The sequence below is a fragment of the Fistularia commersonii genome, chromosome 6 (assembly GCF_037954325.1).
Source record: "Fistularia commersonii isolate RoL2024-O1a breed Wild chromosome 6, RoL_Fcom_v1.0, whole genome shotgun sequence".
Lineage (NCBI taxonomy): Eukaryota > Metazoa > Chordata > Actinopteri > Syngnathiformes > Fistulariidae > Fistularia > Fistularia commersonii.
In genome coordinates this window covers 10,499,735-10,520,361 of record NC_141289.1, presented here as the reverse complement: position 1 = coordinate 10,520,361, position 20,627 = coordinate 10,499,735, and the positions used below count along the sequence as shown (strand labels likewise).

General features: G+C 38.8%; 1 protein-coding gene across 1 annotated transcript; it reads left to right on the top strand.

Annotated features, from left to right (window-relative positions):
• Positions 1-1,469: 1,469 nt before the first annotated feature.
• slitrk6 (SLIT and NTRK-like family, member 6) lies at positions 1,470-18,490 on the top strand. The gene is made up of 2 exons (XM_086148052.1): positions 1,470-2,008; positions 15,919-18,490. Exon 2 carries the CDS (start codon positions 15,934-15,936, stop codon positions 18,475-18,477), a length of 2,544 nt encoding a protein of 847 aa, XP_086004178.1. The 5' UTR covers positions 1,470-2,008; positions 15,919-15,933; the 3' UTR covers positions 18,478-18,490.
• Positions 18,491-20,627: the final 2,137 nt, after the last annotated feature.

Sequence of the window (20,627 nt, the reverse complement as noted above, 5' to 3'; positions counted from 1 at the left end):
CATATGTTTGTTTGCAAAGACATACAGTAGAATTTCCATTAAGTCATTAAAATATCAATGTGAGACACAACTATTTTCATTCTGCAAAACTCATGACTGATTCTTAGGTGTGTTCACAGGTGTTTATTGTCATATGCACATTAAGGAAATGTATTTCTCAATAAGATGCAATCTTACTTTGCTGTTCCCAGTGAGTGATTGAGTGTGAAAAATGATATGGTAAAAATGTAATATAAAATACCTTCTGTATAACATTACAATAAAGGCCTGCAAGTGATGAATATGCCAGAAAAGTAAATTCTGCAAATATTTAAAGAATGTAGATAAGGCTAAATACCAGTTTCTTGACTATCGTGCCAGGGCCTGTAAGGGTTGTGCAAATTAAAATATGCACTAATTATCATGTGCACATAGAGTGAGTAAATTGAAAAGGTAAACGGTGAAATGCAAGTAGTCTGTGAGTCAGTCCTTGAGATGAACATTTTCTTTTTTTACATGTACATCCTAATTCCTTATTGGAATCTATCTTGAGTCACTGAAGTCGAGCATGAGGCTTGCGCCACCCAGTGATTTATTTTAGACGCCGTTTACATTTACAGTAACGAAGTGATTAACCCCACTCGGCTTTGAGCAGCAGATGCATAAGATCACAGCATGAGGGAGACATTCTCAGCTCATCTGAAAGTGATTAACCAGTAAACTGCAGGGAACACTTTGGGTTTGGATGCAGATGAATCAAGTATTAGATGGTGGGGTGACATATCAAAGAATTTACCATTTAAAGTCAGCACATAGAGGCATGAGCTGAATGGAGGTTACACACCATCTGCTGCAAGGTCAGAGGCCAGGTTCAACTTCCACTCAAGTGACATTGGTAATTCTTCGGCTAATGCTTGCTCAAGGACACAAACCAGACAGAATCCAAGTTCACTGCACTGGTGGAAGACGGACTGTGCTTGCCATGTTTCTTTTTTTTTCAGACTTGCTTGGCTATAATTAAATTGTTATGGGGTGGTTTTTGTATTAGGCTGCAGATAAATTTGCATTCTGGAATGATGCTGTGACCTATTTATTCAAAGCATATCACTGTTGGAATTTTTTAAAATTATTTCATTTTTCCACTTTCTATGCAGTGAGCCCTCCAGGGGGAGGAGCTCCTTTAACAATTCTATAGGCTTCTAGCTGTGAAAACTAACGCGGAAGTAGGTCGCCTTATTTTATTTTTTCCTTTTTTTTTTTTTTTCTTTTTTAGATTGACATTACACTTATATTATGATGGAAACGTCAATGCCGGCCCAATATTTTGAATCTGCAATCGAAATCCACATATACCTTGTGCTCAAAAGCTCCCCATTACTTTTGCAGACGTTCAGAGAGCTTGACGATTAGCAATGCGCTTTTATTTTGGAACGCCTCACCGGAAGTTATAATATCTATTTTTTATTTCGCTTGACACTTCTTCCACCGACGGCATGCAAATTACGGAAACCCTCCAGTACGTCGCATCTTGGGCAATTTCCACTTATAAGGTCGGGGTTGTACGAGAGCCTGATTCGTTGATTGTTGTAATGATTAAATTGAATTTTTACCAAAACAAACAAGCAACATTATCGTGATATTTCTCTAAAATACCCCCCTTCTCCCGCCCCGCCGGTCCGGTGCCTCGAACCTGCAACTTAATTAATTCAGCGGCAGTGGGAGGAGACAGGCTCGTCCTCATCCCGGGACCGGAGCGGAGCTTCGGCGCCCACCCCTCAGTGTGACAGCGCATCTGAAGCCCCGGAGAACCGTGGGACTCGACGGGACAGCCCCGGAGTGCCGGAGCCGCCGAAGTTTATCCGTTCAGCAGCTTATTTGTAGTGAAGGCGGTGAACCAGAGGGAAAGTGTCATTAGGGGTTCGCTCCTCTTCAATGCGTCGGATTCCCGCATTGATGGACAGAGAACATTTGGAATAGCGACCCTCCCCCCCCCCCCCCTTTTTTTTATTTTTCCCATCCGTTGTAATCGGTAAGTCACGATCTGTCTTGTATTCTATTTTGATATGTGTATTTTTTTCAGGTAGGTACTTGATTTATTCGTTCACTCTCGGGTCAGTTTTCGAGTGTAAAACTCCTGTTTTTTCACGCGACGGTGAAGGCAATAGACAATCCAGGTTTATGGACGAAGCTTAAAGGTGCTTCGCAGCTGGTGTAGATACTGTTGACCATCAAAACACAACTGTGCAAAATGGGGACCGACTAAGATGGTGTTTTTTGAATAATATATTTCCACAAAACAAAAAAATAAAAAGAGTACCTGGGCTTTGACAGGTTCCTCCGGGGACCAGTAAATGCGCCGGAGGGAGCTCCGGTACTTCGAACACACCTGGCTGAGTGCCACCCACCGTTACTGTATCCCACGGTACGAGCCCACGGTCTCACGGTTCTAAGATTGGAGCTGTCGTGCTTCACTTTACCCGTCCAAGAAAAAGAAAAAAAAAATTGCCGGTGGTTTTTATTAGAAAAAAAAACATATTTTAAAACCAAACAACCTGGTAGGTATTATAGACAGTTGCTGCGCCTGCATCATGACATTTTTCTTTTCTTTGTGTCGTGCACGGGGGGCCACATCACGACTTATGTCAAGACTCCTATTTCAAGACTCCAATGAAGTCCATTTTGGGCTGCACAGCCACCTCACTGCTACTCTGTACACACCTACAGTGTATGTGCATGACCACTGCTGACCGAATAAACCTGTACTGCATTTAAGCTGGATTTAATTGATGTGCACTTTCCAGTTTTCCAAAGGGATGGCACATTGCCAGACCTATATAAGTGTAGGTTAATGAAGTGACTAATGTCCAATTACTTTAAGATGGACATGGTATAATTGAGCCCTCGATGTTATTTATTTATTTATTTGCCTGAGTGAATCAATTGTCTAATATTGATAGGGGAATTCTCATCCATGCCATTAACGCCACGGTCCGTTTGTACCATCTATTGGTTTTGGATAAAGATTTGGGCTTAGGTGGTAATCTGAGAACTAAAAAAAAAAAAAAAAAAAAAAAAGTGACGCAAACTGGACTCTTTTGGTATTTGGTTGAACTGAATAAGTAGCCTGATCATGCTTCCCTGATAGACATACGGGGCATCATTTATTGGACAGGATGTACATGATTATGAGCTTATCAGTGCGGCAGTTGTTTGGGTCTTGATTATAATCAGGTAACAGCAGAAAACATCTGTGTTTGTGTGGATGTCATGCGTCACTGTACATTCATCAAGGAAGTCACCTGATACTTGTTTGGTTTGTTGTTCCTCTCACCTGTCAAATGCCCAAGGAAGGCTTTTCTTTTTGTTTCTTTCGTTTGGATAGAAGCCATTGTGATAGAAGGCATTGTGATACTCCATTTGAAGTACACTTCCTTCAGTCAGAGAAATCCTGCATATGTACTGGAGAGACTCTGCTTCTCAAAGACTTTGGAGACTAGAGCTCACGGACAGAATATAGAATCACTAGAATCAAAAAAAGGAGAGAGAGAGTTGGAACAAGGGCAGGAGAGTTGAACTAACTCTTGCCTCTTAAGTGGGTTGATGTCTTGTCAGGATTATGGTAGAGGGCCACGGACAGTCGTGGAAAACGCTGCAAATATGTCAGCGTACTGGTGTTGCAGTCCCTGTAGGGCAAGCCACATCATTTTCAGTGCAGAATAAGAAAGGGGAAAAAAGTCTCACCATAATTGGAGCGAGGGGACACTGCAAAGGCACTCTGGACATTGATAGACGGCGAAAGTGCTTATATACATAAACAAAGCTGAGGCATGCACAAACCTAGAAACACACGCGCACATGCATGAATGGTTGGATGCAACAAGTTCTACCGTCTTGCATTCTCTGTCTCCGACTCCTTCTCATACTCCATTTAACGTCCCACCCCCACCCGCCTAAGCTTAAGCAGTGACTTATTAGTAAGATACACGCAACTGTTTGTTGGTGACCTCCAAGTGATGGCTGTTGCTTGCACTGGCCTCCAACTTAACTATATGTTGTGTTGTGCGTTCCAGCTTGTCTAAAACGGAGTTTGAGGCACATTATAAAGATAACTACCTGTAAAATGCCTTCAAAATGACTGTCCAACAAGCTATTCAGTGTGATGATCGACTTTTTGTGAGTACACATTACTGGACCTCAGTCCAGTTTTTCCGAGAGGAAAAAAAAGAAGATTCTCTCGCTAAGAATTCCTCAAGCTTTAAAACCCTTCAAACAAGAGACATATAGAAGGTGGGAGATTCAGCCAAGTGGAGCTCTCCTTGGAATCTTTCGAGATCTCAGTTTTTTCCAGGAGGAGCAATGGTGCTCGCTATTAAAACTGTTAGAGCCTCCTTTTCAAATATAGAAACAGCAATCATATTAATATTTTATACCATAGATTTGTTTTCTTTTTTTTTTTTTTAAGCTGTGTTACTGATACTCTTTATTCGACCAAAATAGCAGTGTTCGCTATGATGTGGTAATAAACCGAAAACAAAACCATCATTTTTGACATGCTCTTCCTGTGTTACCGACCGTATTAGAAATTTTGAACAGCTGCCGTTTTGGAAAAAACAAACAAAAAAAAAAAAAAAAATCACATCAACTATAAATGGGCCGTGGTTTGTGTTCTGATGACACACTGAGTGAGCAGCTTATTGAGAGTGATAAACACCTTTGTTCACAATGCACTACTCCCCTCTGCTGCAACAAAGCTGTGTGTGATACACACATCAGAAAAGACATGCTGTATCTGCCTGTGTTGACTGCAAATGCATCCAGTCTTTTTTATGATACCTGCTACATATTATTTCTAAAAAAAACAGGAAATTACAAATCTTGACCTTTTGCTTTTTTTTTTTTGACTGAAGGTTTTTCCCAACAACTTTAAACTGGGGCTTTAAAATGTTGTCCAGCTTTTGTAACTGCCATTCGCAGCATTCTTACTTAATTGGCGTTAAGACAGTCTTTTTCCCTTTGAAGGAACAAGTCAGCTCAAGTGTTTGCAGTCATCGACCCCGAAACCGTACCAAGAACGATATATAAAATAAGCTGCTTTTGGATAGAAAATGTTTAAGAAAACAGTTCCGAGGACCGTCGAGGTTGAATTTCATTCGAAGAACTACCCTCCTCCAGGGGAACTTTTTAGTTTTGCATATAACCAGACAGTAAGGGCCCACAGTAGGGGCTGGTATGACGCAATCGTCTTTGACGTGTGCCTTAAACGCCACACTCAAAAACAAACCACAGCGAAGAAAAGGAAGATGACCTGAACAACATGGTGCATAAAGTAAAAAACAATTAATTTAAGGTTTTCCTTTCTTTTTTTTTCTCCATGCATGCAACCCCAGCAGTTTGCGCACAACGCAGTTATTTTATCAAAAATGTTTATATTCCATTGCCAGCCCTGGAAATCCTTCTGTGGTGTAGCAGGCCAGAAGAGCTTGATCCTATTCATCGGTCCGTTTCTTGCTGGTTCTGTCTTTTGTCACAAAGCGGGAGAAAAGCGCTTATAGGTGCACACATTGGATCTTAACATTGGCACTCTGCAGTCTGCAATTAGTATCTCTAAATATCCATGGCTTATACATTCTACCAGCATCAAGCACTTATGTCATATGAGTTTCTATGCAACCATAATAAGACCCTGTCTTTGAGTTGGAGAGTGGGGTAGAAGCAAATGGTTTTCGAAACTGAAATTCCAAGGTACATGGTTCCTATGCTGTCCGAATGGATGAAAAAACAGCCTTGTACCTGAAAATGTTTTAGGAACTGTGCCTAAAAGTGCCTACAGTTTGATTGTACATGTGTGTTTAGACCACAAAGATATATTAGGCACCATCAGAAAATAGCTTGCTATTTTGTAATTTTTATTGCACTTTTGACAGTATAGCCAAACTGTGCTTATGTCAGATTTGTTTAGATTCTGATCTAGTTCCATCTCAACCTATCATTGGAAATGCAAGTAGAGATAGCAATCGTGAAATAGCGATAAATCACATGGTTGTGATATTATTCGTAGGCAGTCATTGTACCATGAGGAATTCACATGGTTGCAACTACAGCTGTATACAGAGCTGTTTGCAATCCATTTTCAAATCAATTTTGTGAAGTAGTGCATTGAACCCCCTGTAAATATATCTTTGAACACTAGAACCAAAAATGACTGTTCTTTCTGTTCACGGCTCCAAGTCTCCTCCCTCACGTTGGTCTGCTGATAGGTTCAAATGACTACTGCTTTAGTACAAATGATCTATATAATAAAGTTATTTAAATTAATCTCAGGATGCCACAGTCAATCATGAAATTGGCTTGTAAATGCACATGGAGATAATAAAACAAACTGCTGTCTGACGTCAAGGCAATACTAGGTTCTGTTTAGCATTATCACTGTCGAGCGCAAGGAACTTTCAATATTATGCTCAATATTTCAATACTCTGGCTTTTTCTGCTTGGTTAGCTAAATGCTAATCCTTTAGGTGGAAAACAGTGGACTGAGTCTTTTTTCATGTGCGTGTTTATTTTGTGTTTTTGTGTCTATTATTGTTATAATTATTTTACATAAAACTTATACCAGGGGTTAAAGTCAGCTTACATAATACAACATTTACGATGGTTTCTTAAAGTTAGTATAAGTTACTAATCCTTCGTCCTATAGAAGTCTTGTCAATTCAACCTTACAGTATATCTAAGATTATGTCCTCTAGTTTATCCTCAGCTAGGAAATACAGTTAGAACCAGAGATATTTGGACAGTGACACAATCTCCATGATTTGGCCTCTGCATTCCACAACGTTAGATTTGAAATGAAACAACTAGAAGTGCAGAGTTTGAAGTTTAATTCAAGGGGTTGAACAAAAAATATCCGATTTAACATGTTGGAAGTGTAGCTATTTTTATACAAACACTCATGTCAGGTTCTCAAAAGCAATTGGACAAATAAACATAACCCTAAGTAAAATATTATTTTTCAATATTTTGTTGAGGATCCTTTGCAGGCAATGGCTGCCTGAAGTCTGGAACCCATGGGCATCACCAAACACTGGGTTTCTTCCTTTGTGATGCTTTGCCAGGCCTTTACTGCATCGGTCTTCAGTTGTTGTGGGTCTTTCTGCCCCAAATTTTGTCTTGAGCAAGTGAAATGCATGCTGGATTGGGTTGAGAGCTGGCGATTGACTCTGCCATTGCAGAATATGCCATTTCTGTGCTTTAAAAAAAAAACTCCTGGCCTGCTTTTGCAGTACGTTTTGGATCATTGTCCATGTGTACTGTGAAGTGCCATCTAATCAACTTTGCTGCATTTGGCTAAATCTGATTAGAAAATGTATCACTCTACACTTCAGAATTCATCAGACTGCTTCTGTCTTTTGTCACATCATCAATAAACACATGTGACCCAGTGCCATTGGAAGCCATGCATGCCCATACCATCACACTGCCTAGACCATGTTTTACAGAAGATGTGGTGAGCTTTGGATCATGAGCTCTCCCACTTGTATTTACTGTCATCTTTATGGTAGACTTAGATACTGATACAGCTACCTCCTGGAGAGTGTTCTTTACTTGAGTGGATGTTGTGAAGGGGTTTTTCTTCACCATGGAAAGGATTCTGTGACCATCCACCACTGTTGTCTTCCATGGACCTCCAGGCCTTTTTGAGTTCCCAAGCTCACGAGTGCACTCTTTTTTTCTCAGAATGTACCAAACTGTTGATTTGGCCACTCCTAACATTTCTGCTATCTCTTTGATGGATTTCTTCTTTTTTCAGCCTTGGGACAGTCTGTTTCACCTCCATTGAGAGCTCCTTTGACCACATGTCTGTTCACAACAACAGCTTCCAAATGCAAATGACACACCTGGAATCAACTCCAAACCTTTTAACAACTTAATTGATGACAGGTTACTGAGGGAAGAGCTCATCCAGCCTTTTTTGCAGCCTTCTGAGTCAATTGTCCAATTACTTGTGGTCCCTTGAAAAAGAGGTGGCTATGTATTAAAGAGCTGTAATTCCGAAACACTTGCTCCAATTTGGATGTGAATATGCTCAAATTACAGCTGAGAGTCTGCACTTTAAACCCACATGATTTTATAATTGTATCCTGAATATGTTTTCGTAAACAGCTAAAATAACAAAACTTGTGTCGCTGTCCAACTATTTCTGGGTCTAACTGTATCTGTTCCTTTTAATGTGTAACATCATTGAGACTGAAGTGTCTTTATCAAAAAAACAGATCAACACTTATTTATGGAGAGAATCATAAGACTATCATTGGTATTACCCTGTGGCCTTTTCTACTGATGTCATGTATATGCTCATTTCAAACAGACAAGAATGAATGAGGATGTAAGATACCAAGGTGGATTATGTACTACTAATTCAATTCTTGCTCATCTCACCAACTACTTCACAAAACTTGAATATTAGTGCAAAAACTGTGGAAATCCTATAACTGGCTGGTGTATTCCTTTCACATATTCACTTTGCTTGTAATATGCCATGCTTTTTCAGATGTAGCTGACTGTATTGACTGCTGTGAATTAATTTAACTGCAATCCCCCCCCCCCCCCAACTTACTGGGGACTCGTGATTCATATAGCATATGCCCCCTTTTAAAGGGAATGAATTGTGAACACAGAGTATACATCTGTTTGGTGCAGATGTTTTTTTTTTTTTCATACAGGAAAAACCTCAATACAATTTAAATCTGCTTTCTTATTTCTGGAGAACTAATTACCACACATTAGTTAAACAGACCATTTGAAATGCAAGTCTGCTAAATCAAAACTTGCCACGGGAGCTGAGCTTCCCCCATCTCTGCGCGCACAGTCTTTGCGCTTCTATTATTAGTGCTATTATGCATGTGTTTACTGACAGACATTAAGCCCTACCAGCAGAGAATCGCTCATGATGCAGTACCTAAGATGCAAAGCAAGAAGGGAAAAAAATGTCTTTGCACTTAGATAGCTTTATGTTTATCAACTACATACATGCAAGGTATCCATGGCCTTGTTCATCCAACCCATGGCCTTCTTCGTATCCAGTATCTTGCATATCCACATGAAATCCATGTTTGCTATTGTGGTCAAAACCACATTTGGTCCCAGTTTGATCTGCGACTACAACTGGATTTTTGCAGATGTCACACATACAGATGATCTGGCCACTTGAATAAGGCTCACTTCGGGCTTTTGCTTGACTCAAGATGCAACACACAAGAACATACAGAGTGAAAGACATGTATCATCAGAAATTCATAGGATGACATGTGATAAAGTCTAAATCATGCTTAGAAAAATAATGAAGAGAGGATTTCTGAGAAGATTTTATGGGAAGTTATCCATATATACTCGTCCCCCTGCTGTTACTTTTGCAAACATGGTAGATGAATTAGGGATGTATGGAGCTCGAATAATTATCAAAAATACATACAAAAAAAAAATACATAGTCAGACCTCCTTGTCAGTGTCATATATTATGGTGTGCCAGTGGGTAAAACTACTACAGGACAAAGGAAGCACACAGTTGATGTATTTAATAGTCCATTGAGAAGATCTCGAACACACAAGTTTGAAGCAGTGAACTATTTCCCCCCAAGTAACCAAGGATGAATGCATTTGGTCTAAGAGTGATGATATTCTACAGTGTGACTAATAATCTTAATAGAGATTTCTTAGGTTATTAATCATTTAAAGGTACAGTACATACATGTAGGCATCATTGACTTGGTTTCATACTGAACTGTAAAGAATTCTAAATTATTGATACTTGGCAATTTATGAAAGGTGAGAGGATATATAAAGGGTAAACATAGTTTAGCAACTCTAGAAGGTGTGCCAGAATCACTGTCAGTTTCACCAAACACCAAAGTTAACTAGGATGTGTACATAAGATCAATTCTCCTTCAAGAGTCAAAAGGGTGCACAATTTCCCCCTGCTGGAATTCAGCATGATGAGGTTTCAACCTCCTTTTGAAGTAGACTCATTTTAGCTTACAGGTGAGATTATAGAATTTCATTATGCAATATGGCAATGGCATGCATCTTCAGGACACAGTGAAATAACATTTACCTATTTCTGTCTCGTTATAAACAGCAGTGACTTCCTGAAGCCTAATTGGGAAAGTTTATTCATTTATTTTTTTTGCCTGTGACCAAGGGCCTATATATGTGTGTGTCTGTGTGTGTGTATACTGCACATAATCTGCCAAGTTATTATGACATCTGAGTTCTGACTCAGTCACTCCAAAAGGTCAATTTTAAATGTTGAATGATACTGTCCAATAAAGACATGAAGGATATGTTTTTATTCATTTATTTTTATTTTATATTTTAATTGTCTTTTTGTATTGTTTTCGTGTTATTATTTTAGGCACATTACATTTGTCATTACCCTTTACTTACATGAAGAACCCTCATGATTTATGACAATTTCATACAGAAAACCATGTTCCATGGCTGACCATTTTATTTGTGAATGTAATGCAATCTTGACAGGCTTCAAAAAATGGTTGTTTCTGTTTAGTGCCCTAAGCAATGACAGGCCTGTTGTACTTACACAATCAAGAAACATCAAGCAACAGAAAAAGGAATTAGGCTTCTGCCCTATGGGCAACTTGTATCAGTCGTTGACGTCCTCATTTTATTTTATAATTTTCTTGGATATCATCCAGATTGTGTGCTTTCAGGTAAATATACGCCTACCAGCTTTTGTCACAAACTGGATCAGTATTGCCAATTTACCATTACAGATAGTCATATAAGAAAAAGAAGTGTAGAAATGGGTTATGTAACATTCATGCACAGCTAAAAACATGCAAAGTGATAATGATGGGGGGAATTTTTTTTGTACCTCATTACAATGGAGAAAAAAAGGACAACCAGATGACTTTGCAAATCCCAAGTATCTCAGTTACAAATTGATAGTTAGTTCTACCCTGGGTAATTGGTTACTCTAACTGGCTGTATATTGTTGTATGTGCAGTATTTTACTCCCGATTAGCTTGGAGTCCAACTAGTAGTGTTGACAGCATTGTTTGCTCTATGGTCATTGTAAGTGCTCCCTAGAAATTAAAGTAAACTCATTTGAAAGCAAACTAGCTGGGCTTGGCCTGCCAATGGCAGTCTGCAGCAATTTCTGAATACTGCAATAATCATCATTGTATAGAGCAAAACCAATATGCTGCTGCAACACTGATCTGGCCACAGGGAAGCTTGTATTAGATGTGGTATCTTTTCAGTCATTTTTATGTCGGGTTTTAGCACAATAGGAAAATGTGTTTGGCAGGTGGTTTATAGAAGGCTGCATGCCAGTTGGTGGGTGATGCACAGTATGGGAATCTTCAGGTAATAAAAACAGACATAGTCTGTGTTTTCTACTAATATCTTAGAACCAGCAGGAGGACAGTACACACATATGCCATCCTGCTCAGCCTTGCTCAATTTTGCTTGGCACATGTTGCTAACTGGTAAAAATTCTAGCTTTTCTTGAAGGATATAATATACTTCATTGATTGGCAAGGGGAAGAAAAATAAATATGAGGGATAGAACATATACTTTGAAAATGTTCACATCTTGTATCATCCAACATTATGTGCTCCATATTTTCTCTCTGAAAATGTGTGAGCAAAATTTTTAGTGCCAAGTAAAGTTGAAAAAAAGTTCAGAGGGATTAAATAAAAGAAATATTCAATTGAATGGGATGGGTTTTGTTATGCTTTATGTTTTGCTATTAAGGACCTGGAGAGTCCACTTTGCTCCTTTCTATTTGTTTTTTATTAATTTCAAAGGTTGTTTTTTTTAAGAATAAACATTAATTTAGCTTTCTATGCTATTCAGTTAATTGTATGTCATGAGGAAATAGGAATATTTAGAATGAAGAAACACCTCAGTCAAAAAGAATGAGAATTAGTCACCTCACCATGAGATAATAGATCATTGAGTGGAACTCAGGGTAAGCCCATGTTATGGCTGGCTTATTTACACTTGGCTTGCTTAATTAACCTCAAATGTATATGTAAGCACTTGCACTTGCACTCAATGTGTGAAAACATTTCCACCAGATTTTCATTCCTCAGTAGACACAGTCTGTTGTTGCCTTGTTGTTGATGTTGTGTTTTTTTACACTCATGCAATTTTGACGATGGGTAGCAAGTCAAGTTCCTTAGGATACATGAGGGAATAGATGTACTGAAGCCCTATTAGATCACTCTCCGCATTAGGGGTGATCTAATAGGGGTTCAGTACATTTCTAATTGAATTGGCAGAGAGAGATGCATGTTTGAATCTAGGAAAGAATGCAAGGGAAAGATGGCAACAGAAGAGTATTATGTCTCATTGTGTAGTTTATGGAGAATTCCGTGAAACACTGAGTGTCCAAAGGATCAGTTCGAAAAAAGAGAGTATCAGACACACCAGACAAAGGCTGCGTGAGTCTAATTTATTTTCATATCTGTTCTTAGCTGTGTTCATCATTCAGAGTGAGATAACATCTGTTAATAATCCGTTTCATTTCACATCATCTCGAAAGCCATCAGGGTCAGAGGTCAGTGAGTTTTTTTTTGCCATAAGAATCACGAGACTCCTAAATTAATGGAAATGACGAAGAAACGAAAGATATTCATAAATTCTATTTATCATAGCTCATTGAATGTTTTAACCATCCGAAAAAAAACATTTTATTGATGGGGATTGTGTTGTAGTTCAGCATAAACCTTTGGATAACATCTCTGTATTTTGCACCAATTATATTGCGTCAATTTGTCTCAGCTTGCTGAGATGCCCAAATCAGTATTGGCCCTATTGATGACACTGAAGACATTATGAAAGAATGATCAGCATCTGAAAATTAATGCTGATTTAGAAGTGCTTCAGCCTGCTTTCTATTTCAGAGCACGCTGTACATGGTTGGAAAAAAAAATAGTGCCTTATTGCACAATGGAATCTAAAATACTTTAAGTCCAACATGATATGATGGTTCACACTTATCTATACTGCGTTGGCATAGATAAGAAAATAAAAATATATAAGAAAAAAAGAACTCCGTTAGGGGTTGAGTGATCCAACAAAACCAACAACTGAAAAAAAAATTAAAAAAAACAAAATGATAATTTTAACTGGTGAAAAAATCATGGCCAAAAAAGGCAACACTCAGGTGTACCTTCAAAAATAGTTGTTTAAAAAAACAGTGCCTATCATCTGCAAAGTACAATTCATTATTTTCTTGCAGTGTCTCTCCCTGATGTATTTGCTTTTCTGTGTATCCTGGCCGTTGGAGTAGGTATATTCAAGGGTTAGGTCTAGGTTAGTATAGCACACTAAACTATTCTGTATGATATTTGCACAGTATGTGACAAAGCACATTTTTACCACGTTCGATTTCACAAGCATTACTGTCATGTATATTAATTAATTCATTCATTACTTACACTGCTCATCTTGCACACGAGGCCAAGGCCTCAGTAGACAAGGCCAAAGTAATTCCGAGGTGGCATTAGGCCAGAGACGAGTTGTAAGATGGACCATATAAACATGCAAACAGTCATCTAATTTTCAGCTATGGATAATTTACCAGTCTTCTATTGATATATAGTACAATATGCATGTATGTGTTTGGGTTTGACATCTTTTCAGTCATAAAATGTTCATAAAATGTCTTTTGATTGTCACTGTTTTCATTCAAAAGCTTTTTGTGTGATAAGATGCAAAATAACTACACATTAATGAGCCGTGTCTGCAGGCCACCCTTTTTTTTTTTAACATTGATGATTTAAAGGCAGCTTATTGCATGTATTAATGCCATTAAGGTTTTTCTGTTGCATATTTTCGGCCAGTTTCTTCCTAGCTTACTTTCAGCATGATGGTGAAAAAAGGGTGAATGTGATGAGCAATGAAAAAAAAAGAAACTAACGGTACTGGGAATAATAACAGTGAGTTTTCACTGAACAAGAGTAATGGCCTTTTGTTGAAGTTTCATCAGTACCCCTTAAGGTTTTTCTCTGTTTAAAATTAAAGACAACCTCATCTTGGATCCTGTAGTTCCACTTGTGTAAACACAATGTACTTTTGAGTTATTTTTACTTCACCAGTATTACTAGAAAGCAATTATTTTCAGTCTCTATCTATTCTCACTGAAAACATTTTAAAGTGACCTTGGAGAGTGTACTGGGATATATCGCTTGCTGAGGTTAGTCATGACCTGGGTAATCTTGCAGTTACACATTATACAAAGGTATGGAGGGGAATGCAGAGGAAGCAAAGGTGAAATAGAAAGGAAAGGCATAAGAAAAAAATAGATTAGACTCATCCCCTATGTTCTTTGTGAGGAGATGATAGATTTTGGATGGTGTGCAAAACTATCTGTGGTTATTGTAAGGCTCATTAATAAGATTGTATTTAATATTTAATTCAGTGAGGATGCAAAGGATGGCCTTTTGTAACATTGCTGGTTACCATGATGGGATATTTAGTAGAGTAACACAAACAATATGTTCACATTCTGAGTCTTTCATCAACATCCTTCAAACCACTTTTCTACAGGTTTCCAAAACTCCGACCTGCTTTTGTATGTTTTGCAGTACTTGAAAATGTTTCAACATTCAAAAAATTAAGGAAAAAAAAACAAAACAAAAGAAAATCCAACAACACACAGAAAAGGATCGAAGAATTGATTCGGTTTCTGACATGTAGATCACTAGCTGAGCCTGACAGTATGAGGCATGCCTAGTTTTGATAGAATGAGGCTTTCCAAATACTAATTGGATTCTTTAGCAAGAACAGCTATGCATTTCCATCATCTATCCACATCTTATCGCTTTGAAGAATTCTATTAACATTGGATAGCTAGTCATGCTGGATCCAAATGCAGTCCCCTGAGGACAATTGAGCCTTTGATCCATTGTAATCTTAGTTAGATTAATGCAATACATTTAGACGTGGTACAGGGATCTCTCATTCCACATTTTTATTGGGCTACCTGTGGTTCAGCTCTACTTGTACAACAGCTTGAATTGTAATATTGAAAGAGCGATTGAATATGTTTACACAAGGTGAAGTTTTTGAGTGCTCCTGAGATATTTGTACTTAAAAAAGAGAGAACTTCCTCCCTCACTCTTTCTCTTATATTTGTGTGTATAAAATAGAATTCATGATTAGAAGCTCCTATTGGTATTGGATCACGTTCTGTTTTGAATGACAATAGCTCGAACAATGATGACTCGATGAGAATTCCCCCCGATGGAAATGCCGTGTTGATGTGAATGTACAATGGGCCGTTCAGTCATCTGAATAGATAGTATCTTAGTGTGAGTCATGCAAGTGTAGAATAGCCTGTATACTGTGTGTGTGTGTGTGTGTGTGTGTGTGTGTGTATATATATATATATTGAGAGAGAGAGAGAGAGAGAGAGAGAGACATCCATACTGTATTTATATATTAATTTTTGATTTATTTATTTATTTTAATTTTATTTTCACTAGAAAAAGTCCATCTGTGATTCGGAAGAAAAAAGACATTGCTTTAGTGTCATTGCTAAGCCTTTTTAATATATGTCTGCAATGGTAAAATTCAGGTACTGTGGGTTGAGCTCACAAATTTCATATTGATTTTGTTTGATGTTCTTTCTCCATTTAAGAATATCCTGATGGGGTGTCATTAGAGATTAGTTTGAATTCCCCTTATGTGTATAATTGAAATATATATTTAACTTCACACAACAATGTAATGAACAGAACATATGGATCAATAGGGACTTCTCTTCCAGATTATTTAGGACTTAGGTATAATTTTATCTGTATATCATCTCTCAACAGATTCAGTGTATGCTTTGAAAGACCTGCACTATTAATGTTATTTTCCTTCACCCTCCCCACTTCTTCTGCCAATCTTTATATCCTTTTTTTCCACAGATATTCTCTACAGAAATGCTGCCCCGTGTCATTTTCGTCGTCTTTTTCTTCACCGCGGCTCGATCGCAAGACACCCATCCCTTGCAGGCATCATCCTCTATTAGTGAGGCTTGTGACTCCTTGTGTTCCTGCGAGGGGAAAGATGGCTTCTTTTATCTCAACTGTGAGCAGAGGAACATCAGCAAAATCTCCCAAATTAAAGTCCCATCAGGTGTGCCCTTCCACCTGAACCTTTACAAAAATGACTTGGTTGAGCTCCTTGCTGAAGAAATGGGAGGGCTTAAGAATGCCATCTCACTGCACATTGGGGGTAATAGCATACAAGATCTGGAACCAGGGGTCTTTAGTGCTCTTGGTTCTCTGAAAAAACTCCACATAAATAGCAATTTTCTTGTCACTCTGAAAGAGGACACTTTTCAAGGCCTAGTGAATTTGGAGTTTCTCCAAGCTGATACAAATTTCATCCGGGTCATTGAGCCAGGGGCCTTTAACAAACTGATCCGCCTCAAAGTACTTATCCTCAATGATAATGCCATTGAATTTTTACCAAACAACATTTTCCGGTTTGTACCCCTCACTCACCTGGACTTACGCGGCAACAAGCTCCAGACACTGCCTTACGTTGGGTTTTTGGAACATATCGGCCGGATAATGGAACTACTCTTGGAGGACAATGACTGGCAGTGTGACTGCGAAATTTTACACCTGAAAATCTGGATGGAGAACATGAGGGCCCAGTCAGTTATTGGGGACGTGGTCTGTACCACGCCACAACATCTAAAAGGGAGCATACTAGCTAAAATCAAGCGAGAAAATCTTTGCCCATTCTATAAAGAAATCAACCTGGAGGAGCCATCGAAGTCACTTGATATGGTCGTTACACCGTCATCCAAAGTGTCTCAGATTCCTAAGTTGATCAATGCCAAAGATGATGGCAAGACCCCAACACCGTCTCATATTCCTGGTAGTTCTTGTATGGAACATTGTTCTTGTCACAATCACCCCGTGGTGGGCTTTTTGATGCATTGTCAGGACAGAGGGATTCAAAAGGTCTCAGATATCGGAATACTTCAGCAAAGCCCCACCAAACTTGTTATGACAGGAAATATGATTCAAAAACTTTTGAAATATGATTTCGTGACATACGATAGTTTGGAATTGCTCAACCTTGCAAACAACAGAATTGATTATATAGACAATGAAACTTTCCTCAGCTTGAGCAGTTTGAAAAAACTTTATTTAAATGGCAATCGAATTGAAAAGCTGTTCTCGACAATGTTCGTTGGACTCCACAATCTTGAATACCTGTACCTAGAATACAACCTTATCAAAGAAATTGCTCCGGGCACTTTTAATCCTCTGCCAAACCTAAATCTGTTGTCATTAAATAACAACCTGCTCAGCTCTCTTCCATTGCAGATATTTCGCAATGTGCCACTCACCAAATTAAACCTGAGGAAAAATCTACTCATGCATCTGCCAGTGAGCAATGTGCTCGATCAACTTGACTCATTAGAGCAGATTTATTTAGAGGACAACCCCTGGGACTGCAGCTGTGACTTGCTTAGTCTCAAACAATGGGTGGAGAAACTTAGAAAGGACACGGTGGTGGGCTCTATTTTGTGTCACACCCCAAAGAAGGTTATGCAGGCTGAGCTGAGAAACCTTCATCATGAAATACTATGTCCTGGACTAGGGACCTATTATTCTTTGCCTCCTGATGAGGAGGAAACTGTGACAACCACACTGGGGCCAAATGGTGCTGGTAGTGGTTTCCTTAAGCCACTCACGGACACTGTCCCACTCTCGGTGCTCATCTTAAGCCTCCTTGTATTTGTCCTCATGATTATATTCTGCTCTGCTGGGCTGGTGGTGTTTGTTGTGCATCGGCGCCGGCGAAAGGCAAAGAAAAAAGCAGCAGAGGATCATCCAAGAGAAAACACAAGCAGCAGCCCCATTCACTTGCATTACAGCATGTACGGGCAGAAAACGACGCATCACACCCTGACACAAAGAACAGGGTCTGCCACTCTGTATGAGGAGCGATCACACAGTCCAATTGTACAGATCTGTCGCAACCCCACCTACTGCTCCCAGCACAAGGAACATGACGCAGATCTGGATTACAGCCTTGATGATCCCAATGCCAAGCATCATATCTGTCGGAGTATCATGGAGAGGGAAAACACTTCTCCGCTCACGGGGAATCCCGGCTCAAAATTAAGACCCATAGCTGGAGAGTGCCCGGCAGAGTTCCTCACTCTTGGGAATCCCAACTCTTTGTACAGAAATATTCTGGAAAGGGAGAAGGAACTGCATCAGCTCGGAATAACGGAGTACCTGAGGAAAAACATGCCCCAGCTTCAGTCTTCAATGGAGATGCAAGTCCCTGGGCACCAGGAAGAGTTAAAGCTAATGGAGACAATTATGTACACAAGACCCCGCAAGGTCATGCTGGAGCAAACTAAGAACGAGTACTTTGAACTCAAAGCCAACTTGCATACTGAGCCAGACTACTTGGAAGTTCTTGAGCATCAAGCTGCATTCAATTCATCTTAAACCATAAACAAAACAAAACGAAAAAAAAACAAGAAAAAAAAAAAAAATACAACTATCTATGATATACACAGACATAGAAATATGTATATTTTGACCAAGTGCCTTGTCCTGTTTGCCCTATTGTACTTTCAACAGTTTGAACTGTATAACGGGCACCCAATTTTATTTTCAAATATAGCAGAGAATGTATCTGGGTACTCTTTATTTTCTTTATTGTTAAATTTGGACAGCCATGTAGCCAGTGACAGGTGTAACGTTTTTGGCCAAATGTTGCATAAAGAGGCTTTCTGTGTACAGACTTGGTTTTAAACCATCTTAAAAAACGTGTTTCGAACTGATTTCAATGTGTGGGGCATGCTGCTGCCAAAAAATAAATGATCCACACAGCACATGGCCCGTTCCTCTGACATCCTGACAGGATGAAGCAGATGCTTAGAAAGAAGTGAATGAATTTCAATCACCATTTGACCCAGAATTGCTATTTAATCAGTCTATCTTGACTCTGGATTTGACCTGATTACACCCTCTGTCAGCAGAAACCAGCTGGGATGCTGTAACTGCAATGCTCATTGTGCCATGGAGTCAGCAAACACCACCTCTACATTGGGAAACAAAGATAGGACAGTCATACTGCTATTTCTTTCAGATGATCCAATGCAGTGGACACTTGGAGTATATTTATTTTTACCAGTTATTACCACAGAATTGATGTTTTTATATACACATATAGAGCACTTATCGTACAGTCTCTTGTACACAAATGTAATCTTGTAAAAATGCATTGCACTATTCAAATGCCATACGATGGTGCATGACAATCAACAGTCCTGCTGAAACTTTATTTTTTTTATTTTGAATTATTGTTTCCATGAATTAAGATCCACAAACATGTCTGATTCCTTAGTGTGTGTGAGCATACATGTGTGAGTGGGCTGTGCATCAGTATTCTCTGATGGGATTGTGGTGACAAGTTTCATTATCCCTTCCCAGTGCTGAGTTTAACACTTTTTAAATTCATAACAAGCAGGGAGTGTTCATATTAGCACATGTATATTTATTGAAGACAAACGTTATTTACAAAGCTACAGTTTACGAATAGTTGACCTGACGGCCTGAGGTCCGTAAAACAAAGGTAACAGAGTTCCAGTGAGTGACATCCATAAATGTGGACATTGCCATTATTCTGAATTAATAAGTACACTCTGTCTTTATACTCCAGGGAACTCCAATACATCTGAGATGGTCCATGTAAGCACAAGCTCTGCAGTTTTTCTACCTAACTAGATTATTAATTATTTATTCTGTATATTTTGTATATACTTATGTTACATCATTTCTTGCTTTTGTGTGCCTTCAGTGCTGTACAGAATATCAAACAGAAGTTGTATCTGATTAAACAAAAATAAAGCATTGAAATATTGCATAGACCTGAGGATTAATTTATGTTAAAAAGAATATTTCGATCCAATTCTTTTTTTAATCTACAAATACCACACAAATTTTCTATGAACACAGTCATGGCCCTTATCTGTTCATGTCTGTCCACTCACTCACTGACAAACCTGTGTGGTCACAGTGAAATGTTTATGTCTCCTTGTGTTGTTAATTTAGAATGGTGTACTAGTTTGTACTTCTGACTGAGTGGTTGCTCAGGCCCACAGCCATCTTTAATCACTCAGTAATGACTGCAGGGTTTACCAGCGCCGCTTTTCTGCATGACTTTAATTTTCCAGTTCAATCTGGAAAAACAGTGGGGCCTCTTCAATTTCTCTGTTTTCTCTCATAATTGATGTATCCAAAGTTCATCAGAAAGAACACATACAGAGTTGTACACACACACACACACACACACAATTTAACAGACACAAGGCTGTCATGGATTAACCAAGGTTAATAGATTTGGTGTTCAGTGGATGATTCTTTATTTTAGGGTCTGTCTTCAAACAATTAGTCTCCTTTATGAACTAATTTAAGATGCCATTATGCAGAGAAAACTGCAATTTCAAAACCATTTAACAACAGAAGTAAGCACCATTATTTAGAATACAATTTTAATAGAAAATCCCCAAATAAGTGAGGATGAAGGTTCTTAAATGTTTCTTTTTCGATTCTCTATCCGAAACATGCTTCAGTTATCAGGGGCACAAAAA